The following is an 18,490-nucleotide window of genomic DNA, read 5'->3' on the forward strand; positions in this document are numbered from 1 at the left end:
CCCGCCCCTCCACCAGCCACACCCTCCTCCAGGCCACGCCCCTCGCAGCCACGCCCCTCTTCCCAGCGGCCCTCCCACCGACCTGGTCGATCCAGAGCTTGCCCACGATGATGTTATGGACAGTCGAGGTGCTCTTCCTCCACACGTAGTGATTCCCACTCTCCTGGAATTCTAGGTGGATGGCACCTGGATGGGGGGGTCAGAGGTCACGGTGCCTCCCTGTCTGGGCCTCTGGCCAATCCACCCACAGGCCCAGGGTGGGAACCAGAGAAATACCCATGCAGACTGGTGCCAGAGCACAGGTGGGGAGGCTGTGGGTACTGGAGTGGGCGGAGGGGCAGACCTGCACCTCGGTCTCCCCTGGGAGCCCCAGGCCAGCTTTGGCGGGGGCAGAGCTCCCAGTGGGCCCCCCGTCCCAGCTCACCCAGCGGCATGATGGAGATGTATTTGCCCCGGAACTTGCTGGCGATGGTGATCTCCTGCCAGAGGCTCCAGCCGTTCTTGGAGAACACGTAATGGGCCGCGGAGGGTGGGTGGTGGCTCACCTAGGGCCAGACCACACGACGATGTGAGCTTGGCTGGACGGGAAGTCACCCACCTTCCCAGCTAGGGGCCCAGCTTCCTCTGGGGCCCAGGGGTGGCAGGGTCCAATGGCAAAACAGCGCGATATGGGGGCCGCAGCCCTGCCCAGCCCACCCAGTGAGAGGAGCTGTAGCTGAGTGTGGCTCTGGAAGTGGGAAGGGGTGGAGTGGGTGGGAGCACACCCCAAGCTGTGCTGGGGGTGCTGTTGCGGTGTCCCTTCCTCACCAAGTCCTCACCATGGGCGGGGAAGGCCCGTGTTGGTTGCACTCAGTCAGTCCGGGGACTTCCTCTCCTGTCCCCACCCTGGGCTGCCCTTCCGCAGCATGGGCGCCCCACTAACCCCACTTCCTGGACACCTGCCCTCGCCTGTCTCAACTCTCCACAGCTTTTCCTCACTCCACAACACGGGCTCTGCGGGCCCACCTCACTCCCTCGGACACCCCGAGGTTTTGTGGCCTTTGCCAGGCAGCATGCCCAGCCTCGCCCTGAGCCCCACCGTGGCCACTGTTGTAGGACTAGTGTCCTGTCTGGTGAGTGGTCTCCTCACCCACCCCCAGGCTTTGAAAGTATAGCCCCCCCCCCGCCAGTCCTCCATGTGATGGCTGTGCTGTCCCTGAGCCCAGCGGCTGGTCACCAGTGGTTTGGTGGTCGGTCACAGGCCGGAGGGGCAGCGCAGGGCCAGCCCGGGGGGCGCTCACTTGTTCGCAGAGGGAGCGCAGGCCCATGTCCTCGAGGCGGTCCAGCTCAAAGGTCTCCCCCAGCATGGGGTTGAAGGGCTTGGCGATGCGGTGCACCGTGGTGGAGTAGGAGGACACAGAGAAGGCGGCCACCAGGCACATCTGCTCCACCGAGCTGGTGCAGTGCACCGCCTTGTCCAGCAGGTGGTGGTACTCCAGGTCCTCTGTCAGCCGCTGGAGCATGGACAGGGGCTCATTGAAGTTCACCTGCCCATGTGGGGGGAGGGGGAGGCGGGTGGGAGGGGAGAGGGTGGGTGGTCAGCCCAGAAGCTGGCCCCTGAGTCACCACAGCACCCTTGCTCTTCTCACACTGTGAGAAGAGCCCCCCCCCCCGCTTCCCTCCTCACTTTCTGCCATGCTATGCTCTGATGACATTTACTCCCCCCCGCCTACCCGCACCAGTATGTAAACTGTAGCCAGGCAGGTGTAGGGCCATCAGGATGGAGGGACAAGCACTGGCTCAGCCATCCATAGTGGAGGCGGGGGTTTTCTTCAGATTCTGAGCTGTGGTTTTCTTTTGAGGGCCGCAGTGCAGAGGCCTGCACAAGATGGGTGGGGTGGGCCTCAGGCAAGCACCCCCCAGCCCCCTCCAATCTTCACTATAAGTCTTTCTTGTGCTACCTAGCACGATACCCCAGATTCTCGGCAGGGGGCGCTGTGGCTCCACTGTGAGATCTGGACACAGGCCAGAGGTAGGAAGGGCTTCAGGAGTCCTACAGTGGAGCTGTCTGGCCTGGAATCCTCAAGCCCGTTCCTGGAGGAGAGGCCACTGCAGCCTGGAGACACAAGGACCCCCAGCTCTGCCCTTGGACCTTTGTGTGACCTTGCTTGAGCCTTTATTTCCGGGTGCGGATATCAGGAACGACCTCTGGTATGAGGGAGAATTTCCCCTCCATTAGCAAAACCCCCTCCCACCACTTTCCATCCACCCAAGGCCAGGACAGCTGGGACCTGGCGCGGCCTCGTCTGGTCCAGAGTCACTCCCTGTCTCCCTCCTGCTATCTGGGGGTTTGGTTGATGAACACCTTGTTCCTCGGGTGCCATGAAGGAAATGACACCCCAGGGTGGGGGGCACCCAGGTCCCAGCCCGGAGGGCCCCAGGTCTGCCGCGCGCGCACCGGCATTGGGATCCTGGAGAGCTCACGGCCGATGCAGTTCTTCATGATGCTCCAGAGGTTAAGGCTGTAGTTGGGCTTGTCGGGGATGCGGGCGCGCCTCTTGACTTTGGATGAACCCTTGGGTTCAGTCGAGGCACTGCCTAACACCTGCCAGAGAAGCAGGACACGCCTCTCAGCAGAGGCCCCAGCTCACCCCGGACCTTACCGGCATCAGAGCTCACACACTGCTTGCGGGAAGAGCAGGTTGGCTCTGCCTGTCTGTGGCCTGGGAGGCAGATGGGGGTGTGGAGAGGGCCAGGGAGTGGGGGACGTACCCTGGGGACTCTGTGCCTAGAGGACCGCCCCCCCCCAGCTTCTGCCCCATGCTGCCTCTCGGCTGGTCTCCCACACTCACATTGTCTGACGAGGTCCAGTCCACGGAGCCTAACACAGGTCCCTCTTCTGTTTTTCTGCAGGACACCAAGGGGGAAGGCAGGTCAGAGATAGCCGGCTGTCCTGGTACCCCGCCCACCTTCTTGGCAGGCTTCTCTGAGGGCCCCAGGCAGTGATTCAGACTCAGCCCAGCCCGTGTGTGCAGCCCCTGTGCCCAGCCTCTCCTGGGGACCATGACACAGGACTAGGAAGAGGTGGGGGGACGGCCATCACCCTATGAAAGACTTGTAGCTCTCACAGAGTGGGGCCCCAATGGGCCCCTTTCTGTCTCCAACACACATTACATGACCTTTCAGTATGGACATCTGACTCGCACGCCAGATAGGCTCCTGGGGGCAGGAAATGGGTCACCTACATCCCTGTGTTCTGCTGGGGGCTCACACCTGTAATCCTAACCACTCAGGAGGCTGAGATCTGAGCAGCCTGTGAGATTCTTATCTCTAATTAATCACCAAAAAGCTGGAAGTGGAGCTGTGGCTCAAGTGGTAGAGTACTAGCCTTGAGCAAAAAAGCTCAGGGACAGCACCTAGGCCCTGAGTTCAAGTCTGAGAACGTGTGTGTGTGTGTGTGTGTGTGTGTGTGTGTGTGTGTGTGTCCTCACACTTGTTGCACAGATGGCCACAGCAGCAGGGGACACCACGGCCAAGGGGTCAGCAGGCCCTATGGGGGCCTTGAATGGCAATCAGCTCAGCCCTTGGTGGCCAGGAGCTACTTGGAAGATTGGAGGAGCCCAGACCTGGGGGTTTCTGGTGTGGAGGGGTGGGCAGGGGCATCCTGGCTTCAGAGCCATGAGCGGAAGGAAGCTGGGGAGGCAGGACAGACAGGCTGCAGTTTAAATATGCTACTGAGAGGTAGGAAATGGTCCCAAGCTGGAGTTGCAGGGCTGACGGAAGGGGAAGGACTAGCAGGTGCGTCCATGGAGACTCCAGCCCCAAGGAAGCAGTGGCTGTGTCCAGCCCGGTTTTAGATTTTCCCTCTGTACCACATCCAGAAAACGGACAATGTGTTTACTGCCAGCAAGTGCCCTAAGAGGTTGTATTTGAGTGGATGAGAAACATTCTGAAAGAAAGAACAGTTTTTTTTTTCTTTCTTTCCAGTACTGGAGTTTGAACTAAGGGCCTGTGCTCTATTACTTGAACCATGCCCTCTTTTTTAATTCTTTTCTTTGTTTGTTGTGGGGCTTGAACTTGGCCTGGGTGTTGTCCCTGAGTTTTTCTGCTCAAGGCTAGTGCTCTACCACTTTGAGCCACAGCTCCACTTCTAGTTTTCAGGTGGTTAGTTGGAGATAAGAGTTTCACAGACTTTCCTGATTGAGTTGGCTTCAAATCATGATCCTCAGCCTCCTGAGTAGTTAAGATTTCAGGTTTGAGCCATCAGCATCTGGCCTGAATTAGTTATTTTCAAGCCTAGGGTGGCCTGGACTTCAATCCTCCTACTGTGCTTTCCCTGTTAACAGAAATGTGCCACCTTGCCCAGCCACTGGCTGAGATGGACTCTTGTGAACTTTATTTATTTTTTTGGTGCCAGCTCTGGGGCTCGAACTCGGGGCCTTGAACTCAAGGCCTGAGCCTCTCTGTGCTCAAGGCTAGCACTCAACCACAGTGCCACTTCTGGCTTTTTCTAAGTAAGTTCATTGGAGATAAGAAAAGATTCTCACAGGCTTTTCTGCCCAGGCTGGCTTCAAACTGTGATCCTCAGATCTCAGTCTCCTGAGTAGCTAAGATTACAGGCATGTGCCACCAGTCCTTTGTGAACTTCTTTTTGCGTGGGCTGGCCTCCAATCTTGATTCCCTGATTTCAGCCTTCCAGGAAGTTATCATTACAGGCTTGGGGATCACACTTTTTATAAATAATGGAAGGCAAATAAAAAAGAACCCCTTAACATTGTGGATGGGACTAGCTGTGGGATCTTCAACTGCTCTGAGAAGAAAATGAGCAGTTGGCACCTGCTGGGTTTCCCCATATCCCACATGGCAGCAGTGAGTGCCCATTCTCAATAGAAGGGCAAGTTTTTGGCTGTGCTGGGGTCTGAACTCAGGGTCTATGCTTCCCGTAGGTGCACTAACATTTAGGCCCCTTCCCCAGCTCTATTTTTCAGATGCATTTTTGCATAAGGCCAGCCTCAGCCTGCAGTCCTCCTACCTAAACCTCTGAGTGGGATTACAGCTGGGAGAATAGAATCTAAGCCCCCACTCCACCTGGAACAGACTTAAAGCCTGAAGAACATAGCTGGCCAATGGACCAAATGGAGAGAACCAAGTGGGTTCAAAGCTGACCCTCGGGATGGGTCGCACCTCCCGTCCCCACCCGCAGAGGCCCACCTGTCTTCCTTGGACTCTGTGATCACAGTGATGAAGGACGTGGAGTCTTCCATGGCATCGAAGTACTCGGTATCTTCATCTTCCTCACTGTCCTCTCCTTTAGTGTTCAAGAGGCTTCCTAAAAACACACAGAGTCCCCGGCCCAATTTACTATCTCAGAAAGGAAGATGAGAGCCCAGGACATCCAGGCCTTTGCCCGCCCCGACCGCCCCTCCCCACAAGCCTGGACTTGTACATGCTAGCTCTCATTCCCTTCTTCCTTTCAACACACAGCTGCTCTGATCCCTCCTCCTGGAAGCCTTCCCTGATCTCCTGACATGGTGGACCTGTCTGAGGCCCAGCTTCCTTTCCTGACAGAACCCTGTCCAGGGTGCCTGTAACCTTTAGCCTGCCACAGAGTAGACTGATGGGCTAACTGAGCTTCGGAGAATTGGAACCAAAGCATGGGACACATCCACCAGCATTGAGAGGCAGGCTGAGGTTGGCCAGGCAAGCTCTGTGTGTGTGTGTGTGTGTGTGTGTGTGTGTGTGTGTGTGTGTGTGTAAACTGGGGTCCACAATGAACTGTAAGCAAATCTGGTGGGCAGAGGGAGGCTGAGGGTAGAGGATGGCCTCCTGAGGCCCCTGAGGCCATGCTTACCCTGGCTGAAGCTCTGAGTGGGGTCGGTGGTCCGGCCGGGGGCGCTACGGAAGGCTCGCTCGAGGCTGTTGTGCTGCTTGGCCAGTTGCTCGATGGTCTCCTCCAGGTGGACCCGCTGCTCCTGCTCATACTGCAGGGCCCGCTGCCATTTCCGGCTGTGTGTCTCCGCTAGTTCCAGGAAGTCCCTGCAGGCCTGCAAGGGACCAATCCAGGCCATTACTGCCTGTCCTCTACAGCCCCCTGAAGCACTGCCTCCTCCTCACGCGATGCCAGGCCTCTTGAGAAGCAGAGATTGGTCATTGTGCCTCTGTCCCCAGAAACCAGGCCTGGGCCCTAGCCAGTCCTGGAGAGCATGAAGTCCAAGCCAGGAAGTCCTAGCTTTGCCCTCTCTGGACACCTTCACCCAGTGGGAGGGGTCACATTTCCTCCATGGTTTCTGGCACCCCCCCGCAATGCCAGTCACCTTGAGCTCGCAGTCCAAAATTGGTCCAAAATTCGCCTCTGTGACAAAGACCCACCAGCCTCCGCACCAACAGCACATTATTGAGTTTGACCACTTTCTCTGATCGCTTTCTAACCCTCTTCCCCAGGGGTGCCCCAATACTCAAGGTGATGATCCCCCAAAAGAAAGAATATAAAATGTGCAATTGTTAGGACCAGGTCAAAATTAAGCAGATAGGGTATTGATTAGAGCAAGGAAGAAGGAAACGGAACTGGGACACACAAGTCCCAGGTAACCCAAGAAACAGGTACAGACCTAGGGAGGAGAACAACACTGTGGTCTGACAGTTACTGAAACTTGACCGTCTATATTGACTAAGAATAGGGCCAAATGTTACATTTCAAAGCTAAAGGCTTGAGTAGAGAGTTAAGCACCCGGGTGGCTGTTGGAAAGGATGGCCTGTCTGCCTCTAGGCCATTTGGGGAGCAAATCAGTGCTTCCCGCAGTTTGGGGAGGTCAGACATCATGGCCAATTGACTGATGGTGTTGGTGACTCCGTTCACTGATGGTGGGTTTGAGTCGCACCGGCCCTAGGAAGCTGGGATATTTCACTCAGCGGGTATTGAGATCCGGTCCTGGGGCTCAGACTGGTGGGGGTGAGTGGGATGGGGGGGTGTCCTGGGCTGCCCCCTGGAGAGAGGAAGGACAGGCTCCCCAGCCTGGAGGATGGCAGCCCCTCAGGGACCACCTGGTGGCCTAACTGGCTTGGTGATAAGGACCCCAGTCTGGGGCCTGAGAGGACTGCTGGCCATTACCCAGGCACTGTGTGTGTGTGTGTGTGTGTGAGAGAGAGAGAGAGAGAGAGAAAGGGGAGGGGAGGGGAGAGGAGAGTGTGTATTATGGAGCTTGGCCTCAGGGCCTGGGTGCTGTCCCTAAGCTTTTTTTTTTTTATCACTCAAGGCTGGAGCTCTACCACTGAAGCCATAGCTATTTCTGGCCATTTTTTAACTGAAGATAAGAGTCTCTCAGGTTTGCCTGCCCAGGATGGTTTGGACCCCGATCCTCAGGTCTCATCATCCTCCTGAGGATGACAAGCATGAGTGGTCAGCAGCTGGTTCTGCACCTCATGCCTTTTAACAGGCCCAACTCTGGACTGCTCCTTCCACCTCCTCTAATTCCTATGGTGGGGCAGAGCAAGGCTACTCTTAACCCTATGCTGAAGAGGCAGAGATGGGTCTGCTTTGCCCAAGGAAAGCAGCACAGCATTGTGGGAAAGGGCACATCATTAGGAGTTGGAAGAATGGCTCCAGCAAAGCCCCGGGGGCCCTGGCAGCCCAAGTCCTCGTGAACAGTAATGTCAGACAGTGTTCCCAGGCTGCTCTGTCTCAGCTGTGAATCGAACTTTCTCCATTAAGTTCACAAGGGAAGGGCATTCCCTCCATCCTCAGGTTGACAGTTCTCCTGCCCTCTCCCAAAGGCCTGGGTGTGAGGCCTGGCCACACCTAAGCAGAGATTCGTCCCGACCTGGCAGTGGCAGGGCGGTGGGAATGGGAGGGGGGAGGGAATCTCCTTATCTCATGCTCTTAACAGCTCGCAGGTGGGAGGGGCTGCATCCCTGCCATTGGCTCGTGGGCTATTCAGTCTGTAAATGTGGGGTCTGTATGGCTCCCCCAGGGTGGGGTGGACACCTCTCCAGCCAGTCACGCCTGGCTCCCAGACTGACTGTTGTTCCCTGGTGACCCAGAGCCCGGGCCTTTATCACCCTGCCTCCTGTGGTCTGCCTGCCCCCCACAACCCTATCCCCCCATCACATGAGGGAGGGGACCCCCATGATACACACAGCAAAACCTCCAGACCAGAAGACACCCAGGCTGGCCGGGCCAGTGGATACAAGAAGTGAAGATGGCGTATCCTCCCCCCTGGATGCTGAGAACATTCCAGACCCCACAGAGGCCCTGCTGGATAGGTGGACAGACACCTCCACCCCGCTCCAAGATGGTGGAACCAAGATGTCGATGTGTCAGAGCAAGGTGGCTACAGAGCCAGACCCGGAGTGCAGGTCCTCAACCCAGAATCCCCTCTGCCTCCTGCTTGTCCGGCTGCTCCCTGCCACCCATGCCAGGGCCATACTTGGCCTCAGCATGCAGTCTAGTGTCAGCCCCTGCAGCCTGTGTGCCCACCAGAGTGAGGCCCTGGGCATGGAGAGCCGATACCACTGCCTGGCAGCGTGCTGGGTGGGCCAGCACGGGCAGGAGAAACTCCACAGGCAGGGGGATGGGTTACAAGGTTCTTAGAACTTTGCTTCTTTCTTGTATACCTCCCTTCATGCCACCCCCCCAAACCACAAAACCGAAGCTGGGGCTGCCCAGGTCAACAGGGACAAGCACCTGGGAGCAAGCATGCAGAACCAGGCGCAGATTCTCAGGGGTTTGCTGGCCTGTGGGTGGTCCGTCTCCCCCCCCCCATCGCCCTGGTCCACCCTCTCTCTCCCCCCAGCACTCCTCCATCCCATCTGCCCACCACTTTCCTCTCCAGCCCCTAAGAGCATCATAGCCAAGCAGGCAGGAGCTGTACCTTATAAATGAGCCACACTGGTCAAGAGCAAAAGCAAAACACAATTGAACCCAGAGCACAGATGAAGTAGGTTCCCTCTTCCTACACTGGCTGCCTGCAGGCTCTAGATACTTTAGGCACGATCATTGGGGGGGGGGGGAGAGGAGATGGCTTACACCTGTAATCCCAGCTATTTGGGAGGGGGACAGTGGGAGGATCACAGTTGGAGGCCAGCCTCCGCAAAAAGTTATTGAAATTCCCTATCTCAACCAACAAGCTGTGTGTGTGTGGGGGGGGGGGTGCACACCTGTGATTTCCAGCTACCTGAGAAGCAGAGAGAGGAGGATTGGGGGCTGAGACTGGCCTCTAACAAAAATGCAAGAACTAATCTTCAAAAATAAGACAAAAGAAAGGGGGGGGAGTTGTCGAGCAAGAGTGAGGCCTTGAGTTCAAACCCCCCAGTACTACCGAAAAAGACTATTTTCTCATCTGAGGGCAAAGAGGACATTCCGCTCACCCAGATGGCCCCAGCTGATCTGAGATGTGGCTCCTAATCCCTCCTAGCCCATCTCTGACTACACCCGCCTCCAGGCCCTCCCGATTGGCCCACCACATTCTTGTGCCTCCTTGCCCTTGTCTGCTCCATCCCAAACACATCTGGTTATCCTGGCCTGGCTCACTTCTTCCCTCCACACCCCCTTCTCAGGCTGCTTCTCACAAGTGCTCACCAAGCCTGACCAGGGGGTAATGCGGGCTTGGACCCGAGGCCACAGAGAGGTATGTGCAGAGATGGGGTCTGAGCCTCGGCGCTCCACCTGCCTACAAGGCTTGAATTCACTGCGCTTTCTTGGTCAAGGCTGGTGATTTACCACTTAAGCTACCAGTCCTGCTTTTTGCTAGGCTTTGTTTGAACTGACCTCAGCCTCCTCAGTGGTTAGGATTACAAGTGTGGGCCGCTGGTGCCTGGGGTACAGCTGGATCTTTGTTGCTCTCTGGGGAAGGGGGTGTCCCTTGAGGTGAGGGGTCTCATGGCTGTCCTCCGGTGGAGCTGGGATCTGGGGATGATAGCCTTGTACAACCTGCCCTGGCACTGTCATCAAGGCCGGGGAGTCAGGCATGACCTCTGTCTACCTCAGCTCTCACAGGGCCTACAGCAAAGCAGCATGTTGACAGGAAGTCAAGTCCCCTGGGCAGCTGGGTGGCATCTGATCACAGAATGTCATGGAAGAGGGGGCAGGGTGCGTCATTCGTGTGGCTGGACCTAGGGATTCTGCCCCTGTCTCCCGTGGGGGATGCCTGCAGCAGATGGCCTGCCCTGGTCAGCCCGTGGACTGCAGAAGCCCATTGCTCCTGCTCTTCCCCCCATTGCACCCACCTGGTGTCCATCCCCAACTCCCAGGCTCTCCTCTGCGGCCGCTGGCCTTCGCCAGGTCCCATCCTGCCACTGCTATGGAGAGAGCCAGGTGCTGGCCTGGCCCCTCTGTCCTGGAATGCTGAGCTGGGTGTGTGTGGTGCTCTGTGGACTGTGTGCTCACTAAGCTGGGTTAAGCCTGGGGCCCATGAGGGGGGCCCGTGAGGGGAGGCTCCCCAGGGGCCCAGGGAAAGCCGGGCTGACTCAGCCAAGGTCTCTGAATGCGGTCACATTTCCCCTGAGACTCTGTAACAATCCTACCTAGAACCAGACGCTCGTACCCACTCCTCGGCAGGAGAGGTTTGGGCCCATCCAGAGCCCCTAACCTCCCCACCCTCCGTGTGCTGAGTGACTGAGGGGAGTGGGTAGCATGAGTGGAAGGCCCAGGTCTGGGACTCCTGCCGAGATCATGGTTATGGGATTTGTAGGGTCAGCTGTCGTCAGGATGAGGACGAGATTCCAGGCCCCTCCCCTTCTTCCCAGCCCCAGGGCTGCAGCGCCCTGCCTGCCCACTGGGCTTTCCCTTCCAGAAATCCCTGAGCTGGTCAAGGAGGCTGTGAGTGCAATCTGCCCAGGGGAAGCTGAGTCACCCAGGATGCTATGGGCTCCATAGTAATTTCCTCTGGTCACCTTAAGAAGATACAGAGCGTATCTGACCTGGAAACCTCTGCCCAGCTGTACCCCACGAAAGGGGGGGGGCTCTAATCGCTTTTGCTGCTCCTAAGCCTAATCCTTCCAGTGACCTGGCTGTTCCTCAAACATAGGCAGGAGAGCAGGAGTGGGGGGTCCCAGCCTGGGCCCCCTGTTGGGTCTGTGTGTGACCTCCCAAGTTGGTGGAAGGTCTGCAGAAGCAAGGACCCTAATAGGTGTGGCCTTCCAGTGGTCACTCCAACTGTCAATCTCCGCCCTGGCCAGAAGACTGCAGGATGTTGGAGTGGACAGCAACTGAATGGGACAAATACTGGGAGGGCCCAGGCTGTGTAGCCAGCTGACTCCAGCCAGCAGCACAGGCAGCAGGTCCCAAGAGGACCAGAGAAAGCCATGTTTCCAGCTGCGGCTACAGAAGCACCTGCCAGCCACCTGACATCTCTATGGAGGTGTTTGAGCTCTGGGGTGAGCAGGTGGAGGGCCTTCTTACACCCCAGGTGGCTAGGGTTGAGGCCACCAACCCACCCTGCTGTCATTACCACAGCCCCTGCCACCCACTGGCCTGGGCTCCCAAAGGTGGTGAATAGGGAGGAGATGGCAGAGCACCATGTCTCCTGAAGACCCCTTACTTAGCCAGACACTCAACCCAGGGGACCCAGTGGGGGGTCTCCCCTCCCCTTCCACTGGGGGATTAGCAGCATTTCATTTACCCAACAAGAACCCGACGCTCAGAACAGCTTGCACAGGAAGGAAAGAGAAGAGCTGAGACTCTGGTACAGCAGTCTGCCTAAGCCCAGAGGCCGCCATCTCAAGTGCCCGACCCCAACCCTGAGGACGCCTGAGCTCTGTGCAAGGGTTGAACTCAACTGGGGGTTCTCCTGGCAGGCCAAGCCACCATGATCTGTGCTAGCCCTCTCTGGGATCCCGCCAGGCTGAGCTTCCGGGGTAGGGTCCTGCTGGCCATGGGCCTGTGCTGGCTACTCCTGTGCAGCCTGGCCTGGCCAGCCCTTCCCCCACACTTGTGGGCTCCCCTAGATGTTGACTCTCCCTGGGTGGGAGAGCCAGCTTTATCTGCTGCAATGAAAACTCTAAAATAGCTCTTTCCACATTCAAAATAGTTCACCCCTTTGCAACACAGGAACTGGTGCCATCTGGCTGCTGGTTTGCCAAGTGACTCGAGACCATTTTGGAGTCTATTTTTACCCATCTCCCCAGGCCCCAAATGAGCAAGCTTCTGGGAGCAGAGCAGCGGTCAGCTGGCGGGAGCCCCAAGGACCCCTGAAGGCCTGGGGCAGCTCCAGGCCTCATTGCACAGCTGGCCTTGCTGGAGGAAGCCCACACGTCCTCCTGGGCAGTGAGCTATGTGTGACTCTTGGGAAGCTTGTATTCCAGAAGTGAGCAGCTCCTTCTGACCTTGTCGTTATGTCTCGGATGCCCCCAATAAAGGCCTCTGTGCTGCGCATGTTCCCCAGGCATTTGTTTGAATGCTTGGTACCTGTTCTCGCCTGTCCCATCTTTCTCCCCTATCTGTTCCTCCCTCCCCCTGCAAGGCCTCCTACCATTCCCCTTGCCCTTGACCTCTCTCCAACCAGACTGTCCTTAAGTCAAGTCCATTTGGGTCCTGGCTGGGCTGGGTGCCCCTCTTCCGTGGACTCTCCCACACTTTTCAAAAATTCTTTTTTATTTTTGTACCGATCCTGGGGATTGATCTCAGGGCCTGAGTGCTGTTTCTGAGGGTTTTGTGTGTGTGTGTGTTGTGTGTGTATGTGTATGTGTGTGTGTGTGTGTTGCTTAAGGCTACTACTCTGCCACTTAAGCCACATTTTAACTTCTAGTCTCCCTCCTGGCCCCCTACCCTAGTCCTGGGGCTTGAACTCTAGGCCTGGGCTCTGTCCCTGAGCTTCTTTTTGCTCAAGGCTAGCGCTATAACGCTTGAGCCACAGCACCATTTCCAACGTTTTTTTGAGTATTGGAGATAAGATTTTCCTGCTCTGGCAGGCTTTAAGCCGTAATTCTCAGATATCAGCTTCCTGAGTAGCTAGGATTACAGGCATGAGCCACCGGCATCCAGCTCCTCCCACTTCTTATACCAGGATTTCCCAGGTACCCTCAATTCTACCAGCTGTGAGCCATTCCCCCTGTTGGTAAACTCAGTGGCCCAGATTCAGCGCTTGGCCCCCTCCCTGTTCTCTGACCTCAGTGTGCACCTAGATGGCCCAGATCTTCTGTGGGGTTGTCCTCTACCTGCTCCTGTGTATCTGTGGGATATCAGAGGGAGGTTGGAGAAGAAGGGTCTTGTTTATCTGTGACTCAGACCCACACTTCGGGGGACTTTCTTTTTTCTTTTTGTCGGTTGTGGGGCCTGGGCACTGTCCCTCAGTTCTTCAGCTCAAGGCTAGCACTCTACTATTTGAGCCATAGCACCACTTCCAGCTTTTTCTGCTTATGTGGTGCTGAGGAATTGAACCCAGGGCCTCATGAATGCAAGGCAAGCACTCTACCACTGAGTCACTTTCCCAGCCCTCAGGGGACTTTGAAGGCCTTACTCCTTACCACACAGCAGCTCTGCCAACTATGCAAGAGTCGTCCCGGCCCCTCTTGCCAGCATCAGGGTCCCTGTCCCCAACCACCAGGCTACCTGGCCCCACCTGGCTCACCAAGCTGTGGGGCTTACATTCGGAGTGGAAGGTAGAGGCAAAATGAGCACTGTGGGCCTCAGGGTGGCTTCTGAACAAAACAGATGATGAGAATGACAACAAAGCTCTAGTGACATTCACTTTATGCACAGACATGACACTACCCTCAGCCCTCAGGCCTGTCCTTCAAGCTGAGCACTGGGCTTCAACACCAAGATAACCTTAGAGATGGCCCAATAAGCCTAGAGGACCTCTTGGCCCTATTTTATAGGAAATGAATTCTCAAAAGCCTGGGCTGGCCGTGTGCACTAATCCAACCATTCTCACCACAGGCTCCGGGTCACACCATGGGCAGGCTCTGGTTCTGAGGCCTGGGACTTTGGGGAGCAGGTCCCCACCCTGGGCAGAGCACCTCTGTTGGCACACAGGCGTTTGTGGCTCCTCAATAGCAGGCGACCTCTCATCACTGGCTGGCCGTTATTCGTGGAAAAACTCCTCACAGGGAATTGGGCCATTCATTCCTTTGCTCCTGGGCTCATATGCAATTCTCTCTCCCGACTTTCCTCTTCCTCTCCTCTCCTCTGTCTATCTCTCTCTCTCTTTCTCTGGCCTGTGTGCTGAGGTTTCTGGGTGCCAGGCCTTGAGGCAGGCATGGAGATTACAGGAAGGCCAGGGCCAGTGCTGAGGTAGGAAAGCCCACAAGGCACAGTGGACCTGCCGATGGGGTGGCAGGTGGCGCTTACCTAGAATGCAGGGCGATCCTGCCCTCCTGCTCTCAGCCAAGGGGAGGGAATGAGTTTATATCCCTCCCATGAGGCAGCAGAACCAGGGAGACCTGGGCTCCTATCCCTGGAGCCTTCTTCCCCCATGCAAGCTACCTCTGCCCTCTACTGGCTGTCAGGGTGCAGAGACACAACTAGTACCCAAGGTCTCTCCCCCGTGGGGCTGCAGATGACCAGGCCTGAGTCTACTTTCTAGCCTCTCCTATACTTGGCTTCCAAAGTGGCCATGTCAGCTGTGGGCCCTTGGGTGACATTCCTCTGGAAGTTTACACATCAAACATCCACAGGACATTGTTTCACGAGGAAAGATGCTGGATGAGGGATGCGTTGGGAGTCCAGGGCAGCCATCCTACCTGTCCCATGCGGAGTCCCACAATGGCACAGGTGTGGGCAGCGCTTTGTGGGAAGCTGCTGAAAGGTCTGAGTTAAAGGCCCCCCAAGGGCACTGGGTGCTGGGGATCCTCGCTGCTCGGGAGGCTGAGATCTGAGGATCATGGTTCAAAGCTGGCCTGGGCAGGAATGTCCCTGTGAAGCTCTTATCTCCAATGAACCACCAGAAAACTAGAAGCAGAAGAGGCCATGCTGGGTGAGAGGTGAGGACGCTGCCTCAGCCCTTGGGGAGCGGTGGGCATCTGGGTGTACTACACCACTGGCCATGGGGCCTGGCCTCTCAGGAACTGTGCAGGGACCTCCACTGATGGTTTGGGATCAAAGGACTTAGGATACTGATGACCTTTCCTGAAGTTAAAGGCATTCTAAAGACTGTCAGATACGGTTGTCATCCTAACTACTAGAGGCAGAGGTGGGGAGAATTATGGTCCGAGGCGATCTCAAATAAAAAGTTAGTTAGACCCTCATCTCAACTAACAAGATAGGTTGTGCTGGTGTGTCACCCCAGCGACCCTGGAGGCCGTGGGTAGGAGGACTGTAGTCTAGGCTGGCCAGGGCAAACGACCCACAAGGCTCTATCTGATAAATAATAACCCAAGTAAAAAGGGGCTAGGGACATTGCTCAAGTGGTAAAGCACCTGCCTAGCAAATGTGAGGCCCTAAGTTGAAATCCAGTACTGTAAAACAAATAAACAAACAACAACAAAACCAGGTCCCCTTACTTTTCTCCTGAAGTCTGAACACAGACTCTTTGCCATCTTGGGAAAGTGAGCTGAAGCAGCGGCCCTGGGCTGACCTGAGGCCTCCAGGGGGCGCTTTTCCCTGGGGAGTTTGTCAGACCAGCCGGCCCCCACTTCCTGTTCAATCATGATCCACTCTAGACACAGGGTCAGAGACACAGGGTGGCAACTCTCAGCCTTCCGCCAGGCCAGGAGGAGAAGGGGACTGGCCACATCCCACGTGGGAAGAGGCCCCCAGCTCAGGCTAGAAGCTTCCCTCACAGCCAGTGTTGGGTTGGGGTGGGGGGCAGTGGACATGCATCAGACTCCTTGCAGCGGGGAGGCTGGGAGACGGTGATGGGGGCTTGCATCTCTGGGTCCCCAGGCTTCCCAGATGGGGCCTCAGCCATGTGGATCAGCAGCCACATGGCTACTTACAGGTAAAAGCTGTGCCAGCGAGTGCGAGCTCCTGGACCTAGGAGACCAACGTGAGGGAGGTGGGAAGCCACTGCCCGCGACTTCAGAGGGCAGCCATTACGAGGGATGGGGCACAGAGTGCTACAGCCGGCCACACACTCCTGTAGAACCTGCTCCCTCTCTGGCACTTCCAGTTGCTCATGAACCCAGTGAGGTGCAGGCATGAATAGCGATGGGAGGAGGGTGGGGGAAGGGGCACAGTTGTGGTCCAAGGGTGACCATGTGCCCCATGGCCCCCAGCAAGCTTGCCTGTGGGGGTCCCTTCTCCCACAGTGGGGGTCTGGACAGCTGACTGACCGCTGTGTGTACACAGCCCTTCCAGAACGGATCTGTTCCTTCAAGATGAGGGGCAGATGCTAGGAAAATCCCAGGGGTGGGTGGGACCTTGGGCTCACTGGGTGCTCCCTTCCCTGACTGTGGCTCCTGTCACTCCAGGCTGACTGTTCCCTGAACTAGACCTGCAGACAGGCCTCGGAGGCAACCCCAAGGGGCTTCACTTCTCATGAAACAATTCATCATGCACTTAGACCAGGAGAGCTGTTTTATGGCTTTGTGAACAGATGAGCCCCTACTGTCTCATGAAAGATGGCGCTAGACCAGAGGCTGCCGTGAGCCTCATTATCTTGGGAAAGCCAGACCTTCCTCTCCAAGGTCAAGTAGCTTCTGTCTTGGGTGAGAGGCAGTGCAGGTGGACATGGATGGGTGGCTGGTTACAGACACAGCTACGTCATTAATTGCTTGACATTCTGGGAATGTCACGTACAGAGACCGGGCGCACAGAAGCTGTAAGGAAGATGGTGGCTCAAGAGAATGCATGGGTTGGGGGGGGAGAAATCGGTCAGGCCGTTTTCCGGTAGTCTGGGAAGAATACTTAACGTTTTTGCTTTGTGCTGGTCCTAGGGCTTAACCTCAGGGCCTGAGCACTATCCCTGAGCTTTTGGCTCAAAGTTGGTGCTCTACCACTTGAGTCACATCTCCACTTTTTGATGATTAATTGGAGAAAGGTGTCTCACTGACTTTTCTTGTCTAGGCTGGCTTTGAAATTCAGATCTTGGCCTCCTGAATAGCTAGGATTACAGACATGAGCCACCAGCACCTGGCTCAAAGGGCACTTCTGGCTCCCCCTCAGGCCTCAGAGTGAGGATTTCTGAAGCCGTATATGAGCTTCTAGACCTGAGCATGCCTGGGCAGGTGTAGGTGGCTTGTGGCCCACCAGCCTCCCAGATGAGTTTTGCATGCCAGGGGTTCAGGCTGGTGATCTGACCTGCTTCCTCTCCCGTCCGTGAGTTTCCTATCCCAGCCTGGCTTTGCTCTAAGTCCTGAGTTTGGAGCTGGACACCAGAATTACCCATTGTTTCCAGCCAGCCTAGGGCCTTCCTGAGCCACACACTGAGTGGATCTTGACTTCAGCTCTGTAGCAACTTCCGTTTTTGCACACTTCCTCTGCCCTAGCCCACCCTCTGCAGCATGTCACCCCAGACTCCATATGACTAGTGCCTCTGGCCTGGGTGCCTTCTCTGGCTGGGTGGCTGTCCCAACAAGGACACTGTGGTCACACCCATGTCTGGAGAGTGACAGTCTGGGGAACACTCAGGCAGACAGAGAAAAGGGTCCAAAAGCAATCAAATGCTATACTCAACAGCACCGAGACACTTCCCCACTCCCAGTTACAGCAAGGCAGCTTCCAGAACCCAGGGAAGGCAGCCCACTGCCATGGCTGTGTCTCCCGGGTTCCAGACCTGATCGGTCTGCAGTCATGCTGGCATGAGCCTGGGCAAGCCCAGTTGCAAACCTCTTCTGGCCCAATCCCCACCCTACCACCAGGGGGAGCACGACTCACGTTGATCATAGCATTCGACGTGATGCGGAAGAGGGTGGCCCGCTCGTTCACCACCTTCAGTTTCTCGCTGCTGTCCGGTGGGATCTTCAGGCTGTCCAGCTCATTCAGGGAGCGCTGGAGTGCGGCGCCATGCTTGGCAATGAGGTCGTTGCACGTGCTGAGGTCATCTAACTTCAAGGAGAGGTTCTTAAGAGTGTGGTGGAGCTCGCTCTTGTCAGCTGGGGAGGCAGGCTCTTCGTCGTCGTCCCCAGAGTCATCTGTGAAGAGGAAGGAGAGTTGCTGGGACTTGAAGGTGTAGCTTGAGGGGCAGAGAGCCTGCCTGGCAAGCCTGAGGCTCTGAGTTCAAACCCTGGTACTGCCAAGAAAGAATTGCAGTGATTTGTTTCCAACCAGTGTGGTATGCGATGGCCCTGTCTGGATGTGGAGAGTAGCCACTTGAAATGGTGAGTTCTATTCATGGTGCTGGATGCATGAAACATTCCAGGTATAGCAGTGCCCCTGCCTAGCCCTGGCTGGCGCAGGCCCAGTTGAGTCGATGGGAGGAGACATAAGGCGGAATGACCGAGCTTGGACTGGACCACCTTGTCTGTAGGCAAAGGAGGGTGGAACTGGGTAGCGAGGTGAAGGATTTCTCAGTGGGCACAGACACCCCGAGAAGAGAGCCAGGGCTCCTTCTCCTGACCTTGCAGGCCTATGTAGACTGACTGACCTCTTCCTGGCCAAATCTGGTCTCCTCTCCCTTCCCACAACCCCATCAACTAA

The 18,490-nt window shown here is 56.5% G+C and overlaps 1 protein-coding gene across 1 annotated transcript in view; it reads right to left on the minus strand.

Moving 5' to 3' along the window:
* The window catches only part of Osbp2 (oxysterol binding protein 2), a 136,180-nt gene that overhangs the window by 5,582 nt on the left and 112,108 nt on the right, over positions 1 to 18,490 (minus strand). Inside the window, exons 3-10 of the mRNA XM_013014259.1 lie at positions 17,729 to 17,985; positions 5,831 to 6,023; positions 5,191 to 5,308; positions 2,832 to 2,886; positions 2,438 to 2,584; positions 1,281 to 1,526; positions 425 to 545; positions 83 to 186 (exon numbers count right to left, since the gene is read on the minus strand). Coding sequence (XP_012869713.1) covers positions 83 to 186; positions 425 to 545; positions 1,281 to 1,526; positions 2,438 to 2,584; positions 2,832 to 2,886; positions 5,191 to 5,308; positions 5,831 to 6,023; positions 17,729 to 17,985 — 1,241 coding nt within the window. The remainder of the gene's footprint in view (positions 1 to 82; positions 187 to 424; positions 546 to 1,280; positions 1,527 to 2,437; positions 2,585 to 2,831; positions 2,887 to 5,190; positions 5,309 to 5,830; positions 6,024 to 17,728; positions 17,986 to 18,490) is intronic.

This window comes from Dipodomys ordii, unplaced genomic scaffold (assembly GCF_000151885.1).
Source record: "Dipodomys ordii isolate 6190 unplaced genomic scaffold, Dord_2.0 Scaffold23, whole genome shotgun sequence".
NCBI classification, from domain to species: Eukaryota; Metazoa; Chordata; class Mammalia; order Rodentia; family Heteromyidae; genus Dipodomys; species Dipodomys ordii.